Source organism: Sceloporus occidentalis, unplaced genomic scaffold (assembly GCF_023333645.1).
Source record: "Sceloporus occidentalis isolate IW3139 unplaced genomic scaffold, rSceOcc1.0.p SCAF_2, whole genome shotgun sequence".
Lineage (NCBI taxonomy): Eukaryota > Metazoa > Chordata > Lepidosauria > Squamata > Phrynosomatidae > Sceloporus > Sceloporus occidentalis.
In genome coordinates this window covers 195,103,995-195,126,793 of record NW_028316982.1, presented here as the reverse complement: position 1 = coordinate 195,126,793, position 22,799 = coordinate 195,103,995, and the positions used below count along the sequence as shown (strand labels likewise).

The 22,799-nt window shown below is 39.1% G+C and overlaps 1 protein-coding gene across 4 annotated transcripts in view; it reads right to left on the bottom strand.

Moving 5' to 3' along the window:
* The window catches only part of LOC149319510 (ubiquitin carboxyl-terminal hydrolase 9X), a 105,249-nt gene that overhangs the window by 71,367 nt on the left and 11,083 nt on the right, over window positions 1-22,799 (bottom strand). For 2 of the 4 annotated variants that reach the window (XM_089511857.1, XM_089511860.1), the window contains exons 2-7: window positions 10,191-10,444; window positions 7,308-7,453; window positions 6,923-7,002; window positions 2,437-2,549; window positions 1,961-2,179; window positions 391-506 (exon numbers count right to left, since the gene is read on the bottom strand). In XM_089511857.1, coding sequence (XP_089367983.1) covers window positions 391-506; window positions 1,961-2,179; window positions 2,437-2,549; window positions 6,923-7,002; window positions 7,308-7,453; window positions 10,191-10,286 — 770 coding nt within the window. In that variant the 5' untranslated portion in view covers window positions 10,287-10,444. Of the gene's footprint in view, window positions 1-390; window positions 507-1,960; window positions 2,180-2,436; window positions 2,550-6,922; window positions 7,003-7,307; window positions 7,454-10,190; window positions 10,445-12,536; window positions 12,917-12,950; window positions 13,085-22,799 lie in introns of those variants that run through there. The other 2 variants (XM_089511858.1, XM_089511859.1) reach the window with 2 other exon arrangements.

Sequence of the window (22,799 nt, the reverse complement as noted above, 5' to 3'; positions counted from 1 at the left end):
CCAGAGTGAAGAATGTGTTGTTTTTTTCCAATGATGTTGGACTAGAACTCCCACCATCTACCACCAGCCACTATGGAAAAACATCTAAAAGGCCACATTGCCCATCTTTGCACTAAGACAAAGCCACCAGCTTATATAAACCACTGTTTTAGTGCAGATATTAACATCTTTTAAACTTTTTTACATATATAAAATGATGAATTTTAAAACTGGGTAGAAAACTGAAAAGTACTTCACAATTTGAAAGAAGCGAAAATATATACACCTAAGCTACACTGATAGTAATAACTGTGCTGAGGTCCATAATGAGATAGATACTTGAATCAACCTGAAGGATTCTGCTGTACTGAGTTGATATGTCCCTAATACATACTTAGAAAAAGAACTTACTTGATGAGAGCTGCAATAATTTGAACATTCAGTGCTGATCCACTCATAAAACGATCATGTAGGATCTGAAACCCATTTAATGTGCCAAACTTGTTGATGAGATCTACTAGCCAACCCTGCAAAACAATTTTTCCTGCTTTACAAGTAATTTCTACCACCAAACAAAGATTTATGTTGCAAAGAATATGCCCTGTATATCATTTTGCTTGGAACTGGAAAATGGTGTGCACATTTAACCTTGACTGTGTGCTTGTACTACTACTCTTAATTTCTCAAATACTTTATCCTTTGAAAAGTTATGTCACCAGCAATTTGATATTTAGAAAGGTAGTATTAGAAAAGTAATATTATAAACATAAGTTTGTTTTCTTGTGACAGAAAGAATCTAATATTTTCTTTTGCATCAGACACCAGAGGGAAGCAGGGTAGAGGGCAGGACTATAACTCTAAATCTGCATTTTCTGCTCTAGCATGCTCTGAATGGAGCTCATTTAAAACCCAAAAACTTCCATGTTTTCAGTTACATAGCCCATGAAAAAGAACATAATAGGCATCTAGAGGAGAGAACTACATTGAATTCTCTTCAAGCTTCTTATAATGTAAACTAAGACACTCCACCCTTGAGGCTCCTTAAAAATAAATGATATAGCAGACATGCCAGTGATTATTATTACAAAGAAGGTAGCAGCTTTCTTTAGTTTTAATTTACACTGGGGAGAAGGATTATGAATATGTAGCTACATTCATCATAGTTAATATTTCTCAACCTTTACTCTTACACAGGATTTTTAAAAACCATATTCTGACTGAGGAGAATCATGTTAGCACTGGCCAATTTAACATTAACACTGAACTAAAAAATGATCATGGTTAAAGAAGACAAAAGAGGGAACAAAATTCATGCTAATCAAGGTGGGTTGAGGAAAGGGGTATTCAATCATGTGGCCTGCTTCTTCAACTCAAGGCTGAGGTTTAAGCAGTGTTTCATATGCACCAGACTACAGACATTCCACAGACCTACTTGTCTCTGGCTCCTCAAGGACAGGTTTCATTTCAGGGAACAGGTATATTCCATTAATTTACACAAATTAAATCACCAGGTTTCAAAGTTGCAATTTAGCAGTTTAAAATCACAGTACTGAATTTCACTGGGAATAGCCAACACAAGATTGGCTGTGTTCACATTTTTTGCATAGGTTCAAGTGCCCACAGTCAATATTATTTGATGCTGAATATTTAATAAAATCCAATTTACCACTTAGAATACAACACATGAAACTGTGTTATGAAAACAGTTCCACGGCCCAGGACACTAGAAACTCAAACTGTATTCTGATGCCATACTTTCTTTAGCAAATGTGTAACAGGCTATGCTGTCTTTACGAATCAATTTAGAATGCACTAGCAAACAGACAAGAACAAAATCAGTTTCTGTTTCACAAGATTCCTATATATTTGGCTTAGCCCAAACTGAAAAGGAAAATTTAACACCCCAGAAAGCTGTTGTCCACAGGTGTCTAGACAGGTTGATCAAAAGTTCACTGTTGGTTCAACATTTCAATCAACACACCTTCGGTGATCGTGGGTCTGGAGGACGAGCATAAAGTTCATCTTCAGCCAACTGAACTCCAGCAGGAACAGTTTCAGAGGGGCGTGTACCATTGTAAAGATGGAATTTGCAATGAGGATTTAAGGCCATTGCAAGAAGTTCAAGAAGAGGAAACCAATCTTGGGCCAGCTTTGCCACACAGAGTTCAACTAGACGGTGAGTGTTGTTAATTATACATCTCTGTTAGGGAACAAAGTTGTTTTTTAGCTTTGCCTGATATTGAAATCCACAAAGAATTTTTATTATAAAGAAGAAAATTCTTTAAAATCTTGTTGCATTAAATTATTTCAAAACACTCAGATTTAGATTACAAAAGTTTTATAGTAAGAAAGTGAGAAGGCAGACTTGCCAACAGCTTTGGGTATTCAAATTAATATTTAACATACTGAAATTACTTGTATCATGCTCACAAAAGTTGGTAGCTAACACAAACTCACATGAATTTCAAACTTCCAGCCACTCACTGCTTCATCTGTAAGGATTTTTGTGAAGGAGATAGTTAAACCATCTCGAAAAAATCGCTGACATGCTTCACTTTTAACATCAAGGCCTGTGCAAAAAAAAAAAAAAAGATTAGTAAAGAAATTAAGTTCTTATGAAAATTCAGTAGTCACCATGTGCTACCAACCATTCAAAATTTGCTTCAGAAGAAATACGTTTTAAATGGCTGTAAAGACAACCCTTAAGCATCTATTATACTTCAGTTAAACTGCATAAATGCTAGTTAATTTCTTTAATATCAATATTGCTTCAAGATTTTATATCCATGCAGCCACTGTCTCACAAGTAGATTATAATTTTAAGAATATTACAGTTGCCCCTTGGAACTTGCAGGGGAAATGGTCCAGAACCCTTCACGACCATCATAGGTTTGAATGGGGCATGCGCCATGGGCGCACTTCCATTGGGGTTAATGACGGTTGCCCCTCCATGGATTTTCAAGTCCACGGACTTGAAGGGCCGATTGTACTTGTCTTCAGGATAGCTACTATAACAATGAACTCTGAACTGTAGGCATTAAACCAGGGGAAGGCAAAGTGTACTGAAGTCCTACTCTCCAGCATTCATCATCACTGAATATACTGGCAAGGTGGAGGGGAGCTGCATTCATAGATTTTTGCCCTCCCATCCATTAATTTTTTAAAAATGAAAAGATGCCTATCAAGTGATTTATAATGGCTAAAACCTGCACATGTGTATACCATATACCATTTCCCATCTTTTTCACACTCTTGGAGATTTGCTTCTCTGAACTAACCCTCTTTCACCCCAGTCTCTCCAACTTACTCCCCTGCCCTTGAGGAGAACTCACTAAGTTTAGAAGCTGACTCAATTTTTCCGTTCTCTTTCTCCTTGTAATGATTCTTTACGACTATTATCAGGTATATAAGCCACACACCATACTCTATACAAAAAAGATGGATGGTGGTTTAGTGTTAAGGCTAATGAAAGTTCAAATCCCTTTAGGGTTGCCCACAGAACTGAAAATTTGGGGAAATTTGCCACTGGTAAAAATTAATTAAGTATCCTTTTGGAAATTAACTTTTTCATTGTAACAACTACTCCTTAAATTAAGATTCTATAGCCCAACATATTCCAGTCCTCTCAGAGGTATTTTGCTCATTCAGTTCTCTATACATGGCATTCTTTCTACCAAAAATTTAAATACACACACACACACACACACACAAATTCTCAATAGTCTGCTAGGGTGAATTTTTTGCGTGTTCCCTTTTCTCTATGAGTGTTCAGGCTTTCTTTTTGCTAAGTTAGCCATGAGGTTTATAATTTGAATATTTTGTAATATCACAGATGCACAGCAAGAACGTAGCTATCACATCTAGCATATCGGAGAAACATAAACTTCTCAGGACTTGCTAAGTCCTGATATGCTTTGTCATGTGCAAAAGCTTTTACACATGACAAAGCACAGCAAGATCAGCAGTTAGTGGGAGGTTTATGGTTGTAAATTAGGCCAGATGTGATTCTTGCTGTGCACTTATGCTGTAAGACAGCCACATATTGGCTTCATTACAATTCTTACGACAGGGGTAGACAATGGCGGGATACAAACCGCGCTTCCCCGCCGGCGCCATTTGCTCCGCGCGGGAGCTGCAGCAGCCAAACCGTGTGGCTCCCGCGTGGAGCAAAAAAGAAGCTCCATTTCGGAGCTTCTTCTTGCGGTGCACTGATGACGTCGTGAAGCGCCGCTGGCGCATTCGCGACGTCATAGGCGCCGTGACACGTCTGGACGCTATGCGTCCAGTACATAAAGATGGCGGCGCCCATGTGGAAGGGGCGCCGCCATCTTGTACGTATTGTATACGTACTAGGGTTAGGGGGGTGCGGAAGCACCGCCCCTTCCTAACCCTAGTACGTATACAATACGTACTATATGGCGGTGTGTATCCCGCCTATGTTTAGTCCCAAGGACCACATTCAGTGTTAACATTCACTAGGTATATACAACTGTAATCCTCCAGATGTTTTTAAATTGCAACACCCATAATCTCTTACCACTGACAATTCTGGCTAGTAAAGTTGGCCCTCTGTTTTTGCAGAGGATTCATTCCGGAACACCCCGCGAAAACAGAAGCCTGCGCACATTCAAGCGCCATAGGCTTGAATAGGGCATGCCCCCATGCATGCATGCCAGGCATGTACCCCACTGAAAATAGCAGATCTTCTGTGGATTTTCGAGGTCGCAGATCTCAGATCCGCGAGTTAAGAGGGGCAACTATACTTCTGGGAACTTGAAGCTAGAAATATCAGGAGGACCACTTCTGACATATGTGCCCCCCCTCCAACATCTCAGTTTAAATGTCCTCTCCCATTCAGATCTGGATCAGTGGAAATGGCAACCCTTCTCCTTCCCAACCATCTCCATCAGGATTCTTCATTTCTCTTGTGCTGCTGGTGTTAGGGAAACTTCCTATCTCAGAAATGGGATAACAGGAGCTTGGGAGAAGCTTTCACTTAACACACTTTCATAAATCCAGCTCAGCCAGTTATTGTAACTGGTTATGGCCGCTGCCAAATCTTTTGGGAAACATTGTGTGAAGGATGGCACCCCAAGTGTGCCCTGTTACCCTGCAGAATTGGGTTCCCATCAGCCCAATGAACAGCTTGTGTTGCTATCTGGTGTACTCAGCACACAAAGAAGTCACCACATGCCATATCTCTCCACAAAACTGGCTGATACTACTTGGAAATATAGAAGGAAAGTAATCATGTTTTTCAGGAGAATTGGGCTCCCACTGGTCCATCAAACTGCTTGAAAGCTTGAGTCTGTTGGGAAACTGCTCACAGAATAACTCCCTTGTAGTGGCAACCACAAAACAGGGGCTAAGGTTGTCTCTCCTGATTTACTGCTTAAAACTAGATGTCTGAATTATCTCTTGATCTATATATTACTTTCCACTTCAGTCCCGTCTACCTTAGCTGCCTCTCTTTTCTTTTAGTTTCATCTCATCTTCCAAAATCCCTCAACCTCTCACTAACATAATCTATTCAATAATTACCTCAGAAGACAATGATGTTTAAACTGGAGAATGATCACTACACCGCTGACTACTTAACTAAAATCTAGTGCTTTGCAAGATTCTAAACACTCCCCTTACATATTATCATTCTTAATGCTGACATGTTTTCCCATGTTTATGTGAATAAAGTAAAATTCCCATCACTCACACACAAAAGGAAGGAACTGTGTAGTTTGATGGGATACAAACATTTTAGGGAAATAATCTTAAGTGGGAATCCACCATATATCCCAATGATAACCAAATGCTAGCAAGATGGGGGGAAACTTTTGAAAACTGGATAGGAAGGGTAATGGAACAGAGAAGTTGGAAAAAAATGATTTTAACCAGATTTGTGGAGGAAGAATTGAGTGGCTGGACAAGGAGAAGGGAGGAAGTGAAAGAGATAAGGAAAGTAGACAAAATGCCACCCTTGTCTAGGCAGGTTATTTCTTGGTAAGTGGATTTAAAATGTGAAAGCTGCCTACCAAAATCAGAAGAAAAACCAAAGATTTTAATACAGCTGGAACTGAGCGCTTATGTGGCCATCCAGCCCAGTCTCTGCAAACAAATGCAAACAACACCTGGCATGGCTAGAACCCTGGAGAACACTGTTCCATTCTAGACCATTTTGCCACACTGCCCATCTTATTACAAATCTTTGCTGTTCTTGTTGCATTATTTCAAGTAGTGTCCAACTTATGGTGACCCTATGTTGGATCATCCAACAGGGTTTTCTTGGCAAGTTTCTTCAGAGGGGGTTTGCCAATGCCCCTTACAACATGTACAATTGGTCATTATTAGTATCCCTTTATAGCAGATGGATGTTCAGGTGGAGAGTAAGTGTCCAAAGACTGCTTAGTAACGTCACTGCATGTACAAACACAAACCAGGGATTGCTTGTTTATAATCTCAGCAAATACACTACTAGAACGCTTGAACTTCAGATATTCCAATTAAATATAACCAGAAGAAAGCATACAGAAAAAAATGGATCCCTAGTTTCCTTTCAGTGAAAGCCATATCTCCTTTATAAGATTGTTTAGATGGCAGTAGATGTTGAAGTTAACAGAAACATCAGGTGTTATATAGGTAAAGGTATTTCCCATTGACAAGGTTGTCAAGTCATGTCCGACCATACGGGGTGGTGCTTATCTCTGTTACTAAGCCAAAAAGCCAGCATTATCAGTGATCACAAGGCCAGCATGATTGCACAGAGCACTGTTTACCTTCCCACTGGAGTAGTACCTATTTATCTACTTGCATTTGCATGCTTTTGACCTGCTAGGTTGGCAGTACCAGGGACTAGTGATGGGAGCTCACCCCATCATGAGGTGTGTTATATAGTGTTATATACTGTTCTTAATAACTGTTCTTCTAAAATTTCATTTTTTTAGCTTACCTTTTTTACTAAGTTCAATAGCAGCTTCTAAAAGGACTTCTAATTCCCCTTTAGGCAATACAGGAACAACCCATCGAGGTCTAAGAAAACAGTAGAATATAATATTTCAATGTTCCATGAAATCTAAGACTTTCCACATTCAGCATCATCCATTTGGAAAGGATGGAATAAGTCTTAACCACCAACTACAACACTGTCTCAGAAAAAATTGCCATGCTTACTTCTTTAAAGTCTTTAAAGTTTAAATATTTTGTGATTTGATTTTTAAAAAGCCTACAAGAAAAAACTTCTAAAGTACCAACAGGAATTAATTGGATAACTTGTACTTATAACTTGCAATAAACACACATACAAAAAAATGAACTAAAGCCTTTGAAGAAATTACCTATTAATCATGTCATCCAACTTGGCCAGGTCAGTGTGTGGAAATGCAGGCTCCTCATCTTCAAGTTGTGGTGGGGCATCACCTTGACCCTGTTCATCAGGAGGAGTAGCTGGGGAATTCTCATTTGAAGAATCAGGTGAAGAAGTCTGAATTAGAATTTATGCAGTTAAGTAAATCAATTAAATCAAATAATTCCTTTCTAATATATTAAGATAGACCTGTGCACTAGTACTGCATACCAATATCTCCCCTTTTTTCCTGTGCAAGATTTCCAGTTTTAGTTGGTTTCTTGTTTGCTTCCCTAACCAGGTTTTTTGGAATTAAGGAGTCACAGTACACCTTAATTACTTTCTAATGTTCCCTTAAAATAATCTTCAAGGATAGACTGCTTTTTTCTGCCTCACCACCTTTTCACTTCTTCGATTACCCTTTAGCCACAACAGAAATTTCTTATGCCTCTTATTTTTTCACATTTGCTTATAGTGTGTCGTTTAATGTATAGCATTTCCATATGTCCTCTTTCCCAGAGCATTTAATTTAATTCTCTGTTTCAAATACACAAGCTTTTCCACAATTAAATAAAAAAATTCTTCAGCATAGTCTCTTTGCTTCTAGGTCCCAACTCTTAACACGTGGAAAAGCATAAATGCGATCTAGCATAACCTGAAAACCTCCTTTAAAAACTCAGATCAATCCAAGGTACTATAACTCATTCAATTGGGCAATCACTCTGCAGTCCAAGCATGCTCCTAGCTGAGCAAAAAACACTTTTCATCACCCTGTTTCTCTTTAACTACCACTGGCAGCAGCAACAAGGAAAAGACCTTCTAGTTACCTTAGTGTTTCCTAGCAAGAGCTATATTGTTTTAACAAAAGACAATTGTTTCTGTATTTTCTATGATTTCCATCTCAGATTCAAGCTACTAACTTAAAGAAGAGAAAAAAGATGAAAAAAATGACACTGTCAATCTTCTGAGCTTTTGGGACAAAACATTCTTCATGAGGTACAAAAGCCAAACTTTAAATGTTACACTACTTTATGAAGTAAGCTCTCCTTGATGTAGACTGTTGGGGGCAAATTAGCTTACATGCTAATTAGCTTACTTGCTGTTCACCGCTATGATCTTTGGAATAGCGGTATATAAATAAAACATATTATTATTATTATTATTATTATTATTATTATTATTATATCTTCAAGCTTGTTACCATGTGACAAAAATGATGGAATGATAAAAGAATAAAGAAATTAAAAAAACAGCAGGAAGACAAGGAACAACAGAAATGGGCATGGTGGTAGTTAGCTTCCTTCAATTATCTGAAGTAATATAAAATTGCTAAGACATCAATGCATTTAACAATAGTATAAATTTACTGCTTTTTCACTGTGCAGAGAAAGTATGGGGCAAAACAGACCACCACCCCTTTGCACTGCATGCTCCCAAGCTGCCCAGAAACTGCCTGGCTATTTGCACATGGGACAACTTCCAGGCGCTCTGGCAGCATGGCGTTTAGACGCCACATGCCACTAGAGCAGCTTAAAGCCAGCTTCCAGCTGTGATGGGGTAGAAAAGCCAGCTTTTTGCTTTTTAAAAAAAAATTCCCTCATCAACGACCAGATTCCTGCAAAAATAACAGTACCGTAGAACCTTTAATCACCAACAGGTTTTATTACTATGTCATAGGTTTCAGGGACTGCAATCCACTCCATCAGTGATCTCAGCTGGCACATATTGTTACTGCTTCACATCTTAAATTGTTTTAAAATGTTTAAATTATTTTTTATTGTATGCCACCCTGAGTTCACCGGATACATGCAAGGGTAAAAACAGTTTAACAAATCCATATAAACGAATAAATATATTTTTGGACTCAGAGGGAATGGAAATGTAAAAATTGCTAGCAGTGATAATTAAAATAGTAATGCTATTAATAAACAGGCATCCATGCACAACTGAGCTAAATAACATGTAGGCCTGTTACAGACAGCCAAAATAAAGCTGCTTCGAGTCACAGTGGAGGTATGGTGTTTCAATGATGCATGCGTCCTAAGAGTCCAGAAGCCGCACCAAAGCCACACTCCAGTCCTTAGGGCTGCAGCGTGGCTTTGGTGCGACTTCTGGACTCTTAGGACGCATGCATCATTGACACACCATACCTCCACTGTGACTCGAAGCAGCTTTATTTTGGCTGTCTGTAACAGGCCGTAGTGTGCTAAGTCTTTTCTCTAGTTCCCTACAAGAGACAATCTTCTTGCTTTATTCTTGCTTTAGATGCTGCAGAGACTCTGCTTCTGAAGATCTTTTGTTCAAAACCAGTCTTGACCTCAAGATGGCTCCTTTTGAACAACAGTACAAAAGAAAGGTCAAGGTCTTGGCAAGTGCAAATATTTGTTTAGTGAGGCCAATCCAAAATGAATAATCTCAGTTAGAAGATGTTAATCTGTGAGAATAAATATTCACAGAAAATATTACAGACTGTAAGGCAGGGATATGCAAAGTGCAGGGATATTCAAAGTGTGGTCCATGGACTGCAGCCCTGCAGGGCTATTTAAGGGCCTCAAGGATCCCCAGCATCCATCTCACATTTTAGGCCCAGGAGAAGCCTTCTCTTGAAATCCATAAATAAATGACCATTTTTAGCAAGAACATTTTTTTTAAAATGAGAAGGAGTTGGCCGTCTAAGGACCCCTGGGGGAGCCAATGTAGCCTTCTAGTACCTGGCAGCTGCCCACCCCAGCAGTAAGGGTTTTGTAGCTAGCAATACATGCCTATTCGAATTTATTATTATGATCAATCTACAGTTTAAGTACTTTATTATAAATACAGACCAGTACATTCAATCATTTTTAAATCTGATTATTGGGATGACTATACAGCATACCTGATTCTGCTGGAGAGGGGGCTGGGACTGTCCATCAGGAGCCTGGCCCTGGCTGTCATTCCCTCCAACTGGAGAGCCACGGGTCGTGGCTGTCATACTCGAAACAGGGCAGATTTTTGCAATTTTGTCTGTTTATGTAGTTGTTGAGAGAGAAAAACTTATAGTCCGCTTAATAAAGTTGAAGTACCAGCATACATCTGTTTTAAAAAGCTCCAACTCAAGAACAAGCCATCCTGCTGAGACCATTGCATAACCTGAAACAAATACATTTAAGACAAATTATTAATTTTGTTCTAAACCTAAACTTGAATATGCAAAAGAAAGCAGCCCTATTCATTCTTTTGTCTACACTCATACATCTACCCCCTCAAATATTTTGTAGGCAGGTGAAGACATTGTTGTTTCAGATGAACTTTGATTAGCTGATTGCTCAGGGGGAAAGGGCCTTTCAAAATGAGCAGTACTGTTTATTTGTTATTTTCTTTTTAATGGCCTTTTAATTCAATTGTTAGTTTAATTATATTTTTAGGTTTTGTATGATACAAATTTTAAAGCTGTAATTGTTTTATAATAATAAATTTTATTTATATTTCCCACCTCTCCCTGTGGATTGACGTGGGATTACAACCTGAATAAAATACACACAACAATAAAATCAATAAAATACATGCAGCAATAGCTCAGATAAAAAGGCTAACCTTATCATAGTACACAATATTTCACTATCATAATAAAGGAATGAAACATAAAAGTAAACCGAGTCAGATGGATATGCACGCTGGAAGAGATCTGTCTTGACTGCCCTCTTAAAAGCATCCAGGGTGGTAATAAGATGGATCTCCTCCAGCAGGTCGTACCATAATTTAGGAGCAGCAGAGACAAAAGTTCTTTGGGAAGTCGTTACCAATCTGGTTGTTTGTGGTTCTAATAAATTCTTCCCAGATATTTTGAGAGTGTGGGGTGGATTATGTAGGGAGAGGCATAATAATATATGCTACTTTCTTCTGATGACAATAAACCAACAGACACATGCATGCTTCCATTAATAGTCTAACAGTCCATTAATCACCATGAATTAGATAAATTCACATAACATTTGTTAATGCAGATTTCTTTTGGATCTTTAGATGAACAGCAGTCCAAACAGGACACAATCAAGGCATGTGTCACCAAAACTAGATAAGATACATCCAGGAACAAGCCCAGTTGGTACACTAGCCTTAACTGCACAAATGTAATCCAAGTGTACACAGAAACAACAAATTTTATTCTTCAAAGAAAGTCTCATTCTATCTAAAATCATTTGAATTCCTATTCCCTGTTCTGCCTCTCAGCTCACCAGAAACAGATGCCATTTGGATTAAGATTTTCTGAAAAGGATTTATTTGCCTTTATTAAGTCCATAAGAGACAGCAGTCACTGATTTGGAACAAAGGAACCAGGAGCAAGAGGAAAGAGAAGGTAACAGTTCAGTGTCATCAGCATACTGCAGACCCTGAAAACCAGAACTCCAAATTATCTGTCCCAACAGTTTCGCTGAGTGGCATATGAGGCAAGATGGAAACCTGAGGGATACCAGAGATCAAAAGCTATGGCATCACAGAGTGCAACCACCTCACACCTCCCAGCATCAACTTCTCAATTCACTCCCCAGTGATGCTTCCAAAGCCTAGCCCAGAAAGATACTTTACAAGGATTAAAAGCCATAGAAAGGTCTGGTAGAATCAACAGGGACATACTCCTCCTGTTCTGTTTCTCATATGCATAATCTACCAAGGTGATCAAAGCAATCTGTCCAATTTGAAAGAGTACAGTACTTATATATACTTCCTAAACAGCTGAGAACCTTTTGTGGTGCTGAACACTTCAATTCTATGAAAGACATGTATGCTTTTCCACAATAAACCCTGTGTTAATTTTACAATTGCTACATGCTAGCTTTTAACTCACAATCTGAAATGCCTAGTGACTCACAATCTGAAATGCCTGGTGTAGCTAACTGATCCTACCTTACTACCATGTTAGTACTGAAAAGTCAATACCTATCACCAAAGTATCTTTTAAAGCAAGTGTAAAAGTGTAAAACCTTTGCCTTACTTTGAAAACAATGAAACAAAGAAAACACTGACCCCAAATTTAAATGCATGATTGAGCAGCAAACTGTTAGACCAAGTGACAATCCTTACAACAAACTCCCAAGACAAGACACAGGAGAGGAGTGATTAAAGTTGAGAGGCAGTAGCATGTAGAAAACTATCTAGTGATATGCCTGAAGTGATACTAATATCAAAGAATTAAAATATTTTGCATCTATCAAAATTATAGCCTCAATTAATCAAGACAAACCTTCCATGTCTCTCCCCCTATTTTCAATGTTCTGTGCCTCAGCTGGCTTAAGGTAGCTCAACTCTCCTCAACCTAGATTTGGCAATCAGTGGCATGCAACCCAGATGTGCTCTCTTCAGGTTCCTTCCTGGAAACAACTTCATAGGCCTGAAGTACAGGTGACTATTCTGTATCCAGCAATATTCAGTGTTGTGAGTGCCTTAGACTCCTTCCACATTTCTTGTGCAGTTAGTACTGAAGCCACCTCTGAGCACCTCTAAGTTTATACAGACCCTGTATGAAAGTGGAGAGCAATGTAAGGTGGGCAACAATGGCTCACATGCTGAGAACTGGTTGTGCTAAGGACAAAGATACAGCTGAAACATTTAGTATCAACTGATACTTGAAAAGAATGTGATGATCACTGGCTCATACTTGAAAGTGAAGAAGAGAAAGAGGTGGTGTCTGCAGCTCAGTCCATTTAACAATGAATTTGATGGATTTAATCAAATGACAGTAGGTGAAGTGAAGTCTTTCAGAAGTTGCAACTCTGAGCCACCTTGAGTCCCCTATATTGGGAGAAAGGCGGGATATTAATATATTATAATATAATAATAACAATTCTTTATTTTAAATGAATTGAACTGTATAAAATTTTAATAAGTTTTAATGACATGAAATTTTTATACCATTATTTTATGATTGCAAGATTTTGCATTTTGTATTATGAATAAAGTATTTTAAAAAATATCAATTCTTCACTATTGGTTATGTTGCCTCAGGTGAAGTGAGGTGCAGTCCAACAACATCTGGAGGAATGCATTTTCACCACTCTGATTTAAGGAGTGGGAAAATACACCATTCCACTTCTTTCAGCCACTCTAATGGGAATAATTTATGTGTGCTGCACTATAACTAATTTATAGTAACACAGTTTGCAGTTGTCTAATCACTTGTTGATTAGGCAACTACAATTTTTTCAATGGATCAGATCTACTGCTACTTGTTTCCCCCCCCCAACTCCACATTTTACTATTTTTGTTGTGTTTTTTTTAAAAAAAAGTTTACTCTCAAAATACAGTTTTAGCTAGTTCACAATCACTGACATGAATATGTTTTTGGAAGGAAAAAAAACAAAAAAATAGAGCAATGTCAATATTAAGAAACAATATAAGATAATAGAAAGTGTGTTAAAAAGATGTTATAGGATAAAACAAATACACGCATGTGCCTTTGACCATTCATATTTGGAAAAGGCATCATTCACCTATCAACAACTAGCATTTTATGATACCATTACAGCTAGTCTATCCATTTCCAGGAAAGCATATTAATAAAACAAAATTATTCAGAGGTGGTCCATGCTGAAATGATCGCTCTCAAGGGCAACATTAGAGTTTATTAATTGTATTACATTCTGTGTTGTTTTAATATTTCTCAGTGTGTTTATTAACAAATATGTGTTGCAAGGAAAAAATGTGAATGCTGTGTCTGTTTCCACAACAAATTTAGTGACTAAAATACAGATACACTAGCAAGTTCCTTTATCTCTTCTTTCAGCAGCTGTTTCTTACTAATGAAAGAAGCAAGCACATTAAGATTCAAAGAACACTTTGCTAGCTCCCTCTAGCGGCACTCCTTGAAGATGGGAAATCCATCCAATAACAACTGATGATAAAAAAGCAAGCTGGAATTTGTGTTAAAAGTTTATATGGCAAGATGAAACAAGGAAGAAAACTGATCTTAGTTCTCTTTTCATTTCCTTCATCAATTGTCTCCATTGTGTTTTCCATACCTAGAGTGCAGGAACATATTGAAAGTGCCTTATACTAAGTATGCATCTCTTTGTTATAGCAATATAGTGTATGCTATCTTGAACATCATCCATTTGAGAGGTGGGCTATAAATCTATTGAACTCACATCCTTGTGGTTTGTGAGTGAGTGGCTGCAGTACAGCCACCAGGCTCCTAAATCTAGATAACAGAAGTCCAGTACTGGAGAACTAATGACTAGCAGTAGCTTCACCAGACTCTCAGACAAGAACTTTTCCTGTACTTTTCCTGTCAGTTCTACCAGATCCTTTTAGCAGAAGATGCTGGGGCAGTGGTTTGCAAATGTGGGTCCTCAGATGTTGATGACTTTCTACCAAGGATTTTGGGAGTCAATGTCCAACAACATGTGGAGGCCTACATTTGGGAACCACTGTGCTAGGGACCAAACCTAGGACCTTTGCGTACAAAGCATGTGCTCTACAACTGAGCCCCCTCATTAATTTTTATAAATTATACAACTACTCAAACAATCTTCTTGACTCTTAGTTTCCAGAGGACCACATTAATTGCAAAACCCTCATTTATTTAGAGGTGAAAATAGCCAGCACTAAATCAATACACATATTTATAAAAATATAACTAAGTGTAATATTACATTTCTGCAATGTTCAGGAAAAAAATAAGCAAATCTTTGTGAAATAACTTGTGGAGGTGATAGGCTCTATGTTTAAGGACACAGATTATTATTGGGTGAAATTCTTCCCTAAAACTGGACAAAGAAAAAACTACAACCTACAGTTTATGGCTTAGTGGGCACAATGCAAAGAACTGAATGTGTTCATAAGGCAACTGTCTAGATGTTCTGTATTTTAAAAACAATCTAATTCTTGCACGCCATCTAATTCTTGCACACCTTTCACTGATATCTAGGAGTAAGCCAACTGTCAGAGTAAACAACTGTTCAAGAGAAGGGTGCTCCTGGTGAGCTACCTTATTGAAAGTTTCAAAAGAGAAGATGGTACAGTTTCCAAGAAGATGAAATGCCTTTTACAAGTATGTTACTGATTGGCCATTTTTACCTTCTTATTTTCTGAAATTGTTAAATTTTTAGCATTTTACACAAACCTATATGAAAATATATACATCTGAAATACTAAAAATATGTAATACAATTATTTATGTTTTAATAAGGAATGGAGTTCATCTACGTTACCAAAACTTCTAGAGAAAAAGTCAAATTTGACAGGTTTATTCATCTAACATCCTTGCTGCATTACAAAAGTAAGAAGAGGCAGCAAGATAGAAGCAACTATTTATCTCTTCACATGACCTCAAAGCACTTCTATTCTATTTCCAAGGGAGACGATAATAAAAGTGTGCGTTGTGTTTCACTGGAAAAATCCATTTGACGAAAGGCACACTTTTACAACCATAGCCCTCTGGAAGGGGAACAGAATTAGACGACGTCGTATGGGGAGATAAGCAGAAAGCCGCTTCTATATTGCTGGGCCCTGTCCTTTTGCAATGTGTTAAGGCCCTGAGTTTTGACTTGACACCTGGCTTTCACACTTTTAAAAACTATTACATAGAAATTACATTTACAGAGCAATCCCACAGCTAGGTCAGAGAATTGATTCTTAAGCCCCGCCTAACTCCTGCTAGCCAGGCAGAAGAGAAGGAGCTGCATTCACTGTTCCTTTCCTCCAGGGTTTCACTTTTGTTTTGTTTTGTTAAATCACACCCACTACAAACAATGGAAGGGACACTTTTAGAGAGCCATTTGGCTAGCCTAGGTTTACCCCAGTGTTGGGGGCAGAGGGCAAAAGGGTTTTGAATTCTGCACTTGCCTGAGCTCTGATCACAATTCCTCCTCTGATGTCAGACCTTTGACAACAGAGCACCATCTCAAATCTTGCTAAGGAGTTTTAGCTTCTGGGACACCACCCCAGGAACTACAGAACTATCATCTAAACTGTGAAAAAACAGAAAGTTCACTTCATAAATCAACAATTTTAGAAACAAGACTGGCACATCACTGGTTCAGTAATCACTCATCCAAAAAATAAAGCAATGAAGAATAGTTTCAGATAACCATGACAATGAACTGCTGCTATTTTACCAAGATGCTGAAAGTTTACTTCTTTCAAAGGCGACAAATATAATGGATATCTTGAAACAACATTTCAAATTCTACTATTTATCATTTACAACGCACTGAAAGCGTCAATTCTGAATCCTCCTGAGCAAGTCACAATTCAAAGCACTTTGGACTATACTTTCAGAACCCTCTCGAAGATTACTGTATATACTCATGTAAAAGTCTAGAAATAGCAGTCAAAAAATCGATCCCAAAAACTTGGGTTGACTTACTCACGGATCATGTAAATACTGTACTTTAACTTTTATCAAAAAAGAAACCATCCACTTCTCTGATTAGAGTGGCAAAAGGCAAGAGTTTAGTCCATCCCAGAAGAAGCTAAACAAAAACAAAAACACCAACACCCTTTACTCTCTCAGCCATTTTTGAATCCCTGGGTGGTAACATAGTGGTAGCAGTGGCTCTTTGGCACTTCCCCTCAAATAGGCATTGAGAAAGTAGAGGGGGCCAGTGGGTTTTTTTAGGTTCTCCCAGGACAAATTAAGCTCTCGCCTTTCACTACTCTACTCAGAGGAGGAGGTGGTTTATTTTTTTACAATTAATCCTGTACCTTAACTTTCCTTTGCATCCTTTTTGACACATGTGCATTTTCTTAGCCTCACCCGCACCTGGTCACTCTCCTACACAATGCACAGCCACCAATTCCCATAGTTCCCTTTTCATCCATCCAGCCTTTAGAGTGAGCACAAACAGCTATGTCTGCTGAAATTTTTAAGTTCTTTGGCATTGTTTTCCTTTGCTTCCTCCTATACATCCTTGGTTACGTGCCCCTAAATTTTAGCCTTAACATATCCATAGGTCATATCAAAATCCATAATTTTCATCCCATAATCTGCCCTCAACTTATACATGATGCAAATTTATACATGAATACATACAGTACTTGGTGTATGTGAATACTTGACTCTCCATATATTACAGCACCTTTCTGAAGGAGGCAAAAAGTGTTGGAGCATCCCCCCCTTTTATCAAGTACATATGAGAAATAAAAGGCTCTCCACACACTGAGCACTTCCTAAATTAAACAAGCAGAAATATTAAGGTGTGGTACAAATATTAGCATTCTCAAGTTTCAACTTAATTTAATACAGTAATCACACAGGGTGTCATAAATAATAATGACTATCTTTGTCTCTTGTTCCTCACATTCTTTGCTAACTTTACTTTCATTCATTTCTATTAGGTATCCACTCTATAAATTGCCTAAATACTCTAAAAGCACCAGATTCTGTCTGAACTTGGAATCTAAGCAGGGTCAGCCCTGGTTAGTACTTGGATGCAAGATGGTCAATGAATACCAGGTGCTATGGGCTATAATTCAGAGGAAGGAACTGGAAAAACTACACCTGAGTATTCCATGCCTAAGAAAACCCTATGAAATTAATGGGGTTGCCATTAGTTGACAGGCAACTTGAAGGTACATATACACAATTCCTCTGTATTATAGTCTTTTCCTTTAATGTTTGTCTTGGAGTTTTTCCCCATCTACAGGTTTGGGGAAGCCTCAAAGATTGCAGATGTTCATAAATCATTAGGAGTAAAAAAAACTTGAGAGGAAAATCTGCAAAACAATACAGTGGGCTTTTTGTGGGGGTTTTGGGCTATGTAGCCATGTTCTAAAAGAGTTTATTCCTGACGTTTCGCCAGCATTTGTGGCTGGCATCTTCACAAACGTCACAAATAAACTCTTCTAGAACATGGCCACATAGCCCGAAAAACCCACAAAAAACTATGGATGCTGGTCATGAAAGCCTTCGACTTCACGATACAGTGGGCCCTTGGTATCTGCTTGGTTTTGGTTCCACGACCTTCCCTACGGATACCAAAATCCATGGATGCTCAAGTTCCCTTAAATACAATGGCATAATGAAATGGTCTCCCTTATATAAAATAGCAAAATCAAGGTTTGCTTCTAGGAATTTATTTATTTTTTTTAAAAAAACACTTTTAATCCATGCACACCTGAATCTGTAGATAAAAAAAAAATCTGTAGATAAGGAGGGCCACTTGTAATGTGAAGACTGAGCATGGTGGGAAACTACTGAATACTAAAACCCTGGGGGAATGGAAAAGGGAATTGGAATTAAGTACGCTACTGACTCTGTCAATTGCAAGAGAGGCAGGCTGGCAGTTTGAGGCCTGAGTGCTGCCTGGTCGGCTGAGCTCCCATCACTAGTCCCCGCTTCTGCCAACCTAGCAGTTCAAAAACATGCAAATACAAGTAGATAAATAGGTACCACTTTGGTGGGAAGGTAGTAGTGTTTGGTGCAGTCATGCTGGTCACATGACCACCAGATCAGCCTTCGGACAATGCTGGAAATGGAGATGAGCATCACCTCCTACGGTCGGTTACGACTAGACTTCATGTCTTGTGGGCTGACTAGAATCCACAACTGGAAAATTCTACACGGCAACCTTTTACGGCAGGCCACTTGTTTTGTTCTATTATGCAGGAAGTTTTAATTTTCATAGGGCTGAAATTGTGAATCGACTGCTTCAGTTGAAGAAAGTGTTTATTTTTTTATATTTTTTTCAGATCTTGGAAAGATTATGGGGCCTAAACAGACAGGCAGGATACCACGGGCCAACCCGTGGGTCCAACCTGGGTCAGTCAATCTGCCTATGGGTCCAACCTGGGTCAGTCAATCCGCCACCTTACCTGCCTCTGTTCTTGCATGTGCTCTGAAAACTCCTGCCATAGCCCACAAGGGAAGAAACAGGGCACCCCTTCTAATGTCATCAGCAACAGCAGGGGATGAAACAGTGGCAGAAGGTAAGGGCCGTGTAGGCCCGTATGATCTCCTGGCCATCGTGGCACAGTGTCCAGGAAAAAACATCACAAACAGCTGGTCTTTTTGGCCCACATTAAGGGCACTTTGGGCTGTGGTTGATATGGGGATACCAAACTGGGGTCCGGACTGGCTAATCCCAGCTCAGGGATAATGGGCAGTATCATCCATACAGGATGCCAGGCTGGAGTGAACACCAGCTTTTTGGTCCATGCATACAGCTCCTATGTTTCACGGATTTTGTATTTAAGAAGGCATTTGCACCATTGTTGAATAGTCCTTTCATGTCAAGTTCAATATAAGGCAACTCTATCCTAGTGGTTCTCTTGGCAAGATTCAGAAGAGGTTTGTCATTGCTTTCCCTAGTTTGAGAGGGTGTGACTTGCCCAAGGTCACCCAGAGAGATTCCACAGCTGACTGGGGAGTCAAACTCTGGTCTCCCAGTGTCCTAGCACAATTCTCAAACCTCTATACCACACTTACACTGTTACCAACTCCTGATGGTACAGTTGTCCAGCCCCTTACGTGGGGAATCCGTTCCAGACACCCCATCCCACACTGCATAAGGGGAATTGATCATATGCTCAAATCCCATTAAGGATAATTGGGCATGCTCCCATGGCGTACCATGGTGCACGTGCCCCATTGTTTCTATTCGGGCTTGCTTTCTGCATGAGCTCAAGTCATGGAAGGCAAGCCCGCGTAAGGGGCAGGCCAACTGTATAACTGAAATCAACAGGTTAGAAGGTATCAGATAGTACAGGGCTAACAAAGAAAAAAAAGCTGAAAAGTAGTCTACTTATGAATTCTGCAGTTCTCCACAGCCATACAAACAAATGCATTTGAATGAATGCAGCCATGGTTAACACACCCAACAATTGTGTGAATTTACACAACATTATTGATCTGTCCCTATACATCATTATTGCTGCAGATAGCAAAAACCTTACTAATAATTACAATTAGCCAGTGTACACAATGACAGCAGACAAAAAGTTTGATCAAATGTTCTAATGAAGTTTAGATTTGAAATTGTGAATAAAACAGGAAGCAAAACTTAAAGAAATTATGTCCATAACTAGTACTGCATACTTTTTCCTGCAATAACTCCAGAAATTTCCTGTTCCATTTTCCTTACATAAATGCAAACAGCATTTATTTGTTAAAGTCTTTATTCTCTGAACTTCCAGTATGATAGTCCACAACCCAAACAACAGATAATTTTGCACAAGATGTTTATCTGACATGTTCCAGCAAAATAGATAACAACTGTGATCTCAAAATTTGAAAAATGTGAAGTTTCCAGTCCTGTGTAGATTATCATTGCTGCTGCTACTACTATTATTATTATCATTAGTTTATATAGCACCATCAGTGTACATGGTGATGTGTGGTTTACACTTTTAGAGTTCCTTGCTCTCAGGCTTACCATCTAAAAAGAAACACAAGGAAAAGGGGATGACAGGGAAGGAGGAGATTAAGTCCAGCATATACTGGCTGCTATTCTCCCCCTCTAAGGCCACAGCAGTGGCAGCTGGGATGGAGGGAGGGCTTTTCCTCATCTGCTGGGCCTAGACCTGACTACAAGTCTATGTATTCAAGACTCATTAATGTCAGTGGTGTTTAATGCTGTTTTCACTGTATATAAGAGGGAAACGACATGAAGGCACAAAGGGATGGAAGAGAAAGGCAATGACAGTAAGGGCTGTTCGACAGTGGAACAAACTCCCTCGGAGTGTAGTGGAGTCTCCTTCCTTGGAGGTCTTCAAGCAGAGGCTGGATGGCCATCTGTCGGGGATGCTTTGATTGTGATGTCCTGCATGGCAGGGGGTTGGACTGGATGGCCCCTGTGGTCTCTTCCAACTCTATTATTCTATGATTCTATGACAAAGCTCTTCTGAAGAAATCCTGCCAAGAAAAAGTCTGGATTGGGTCGACATAAGTTGGAGTTGACTTGACAATACTGTATATAACAACAGTAAAAGTTATCAATTTACAATACAGTATTTGTTCTATACAACTGAAGTTTACAATCCTAAAATAAAATAAAATAAACCCAAAATCATTTTTAAAAGAAAAAAAATTAACAACCCTTTTTTCTCTCCAAGTACTCTCCACCATGCAGGATCAAATACTGTATTAACATTTCAAACACAACATGAACAGAAACTGAATCAAGTAGAAATTAAGAACAGATACTTTGGCACATTAGGAAAACTGTTGTTCCAATGTGAAAAAATTCAAGTTCAATTTACCACTTCATCAAAGAATCCTGGAAAAGTCACTGAACTTAGTGCCTCTACAAATGGCCCCAAAGGAGCAGCTTGCTCCTGCCCTTTTGCTCGCCGGATCAGGGCCACAGGAACCGCACGCAGCAGCCCCAATCCAGCATTTTTCCACCACCACCCCAAAAGTAGCAAAATACCACTCCTTTTGGGAGTGGAAAAAAGCTGCCCTTGCCACCACTGTGGTGGTCTTACTGTGTTTCTTCAGTGCAGCATGTCTAAACTCTGCACCAAAGAAACACCGTGGATCCGCCAACCATCTGCCCAGCAGAATTGCCACACCCCCACTCCACCCTGATGCCGGCCCATTTGGCTGGTCTGTACAGCACCTATATCTACTCCACAGGGTTGCTGCAAGACCAAGATGCTGCTCTGAGGTTTTCTGGACATAAAGTGAGATAAACATATTTTTAAAAATATATTCTACAACAAATCATGCAGAACCAGCATGATGTAGCTATTTGGGCATTGAACTAGAACTCTGGAGACCAGGATTTCAATCCCTACTCAGCCACAGAAACTCACTGGGTGATCTTGGGCAGGTCACACTCCATCAGCCTCAGAGGAAGGCAAATGCCAACACAGCCTCTGAACATCTACTGTCAAGAAGACCACATGATATGGTCACCTTAAGGTCTCCATATCTCAGAAATGACTTGACACCACAAAAAAAAAAACTGAATCATAAAATGACTATTTAGTCTAATACAGCTGGCCTTCCATATCCAACAATTCCACCATCCACTGTTTGAAAATATCCCCCCTCTGCAAAAAGAAATTCCATGAAGCAATCCTTGATTTTGCAGTTTTATATAAGGGATACCATTTTACTACACCACTGTACAGAATGGGTCTTGAGCATCAATGGATTTTGGTATTGGGGTGTGTGTGTCCTGGTACCAAATCTCAGTGGATACTAAGGGCCTACTGTAGTCCAGTTCCTGGAACATAATTCTATACCCAATAGAACTATTAGATCTCAGTATCCAAAAGTTGTATGTAGAGAGCATCATTGTGGCCAAGGCTGCACGCTCCTTGCATATTTGAGATTATCTTTCCTTCAAGATAGCAGAGAAAGCACAGCTTTAGATTTGCTCATTCCCACATGTTCTGCACAGCACAACTTTCTCTGTAGTAACCCAGACAGTTTTTCAGTTCAATACCCAAGGAAAACAATTTTAACCACTTTTCACTGAGTTTGTTTCTAAAACTAGACCATAATTTTTACTATTTTCATATGACTTACAGCTGGACTTTGGGACTGTGTTGCCACTATTTT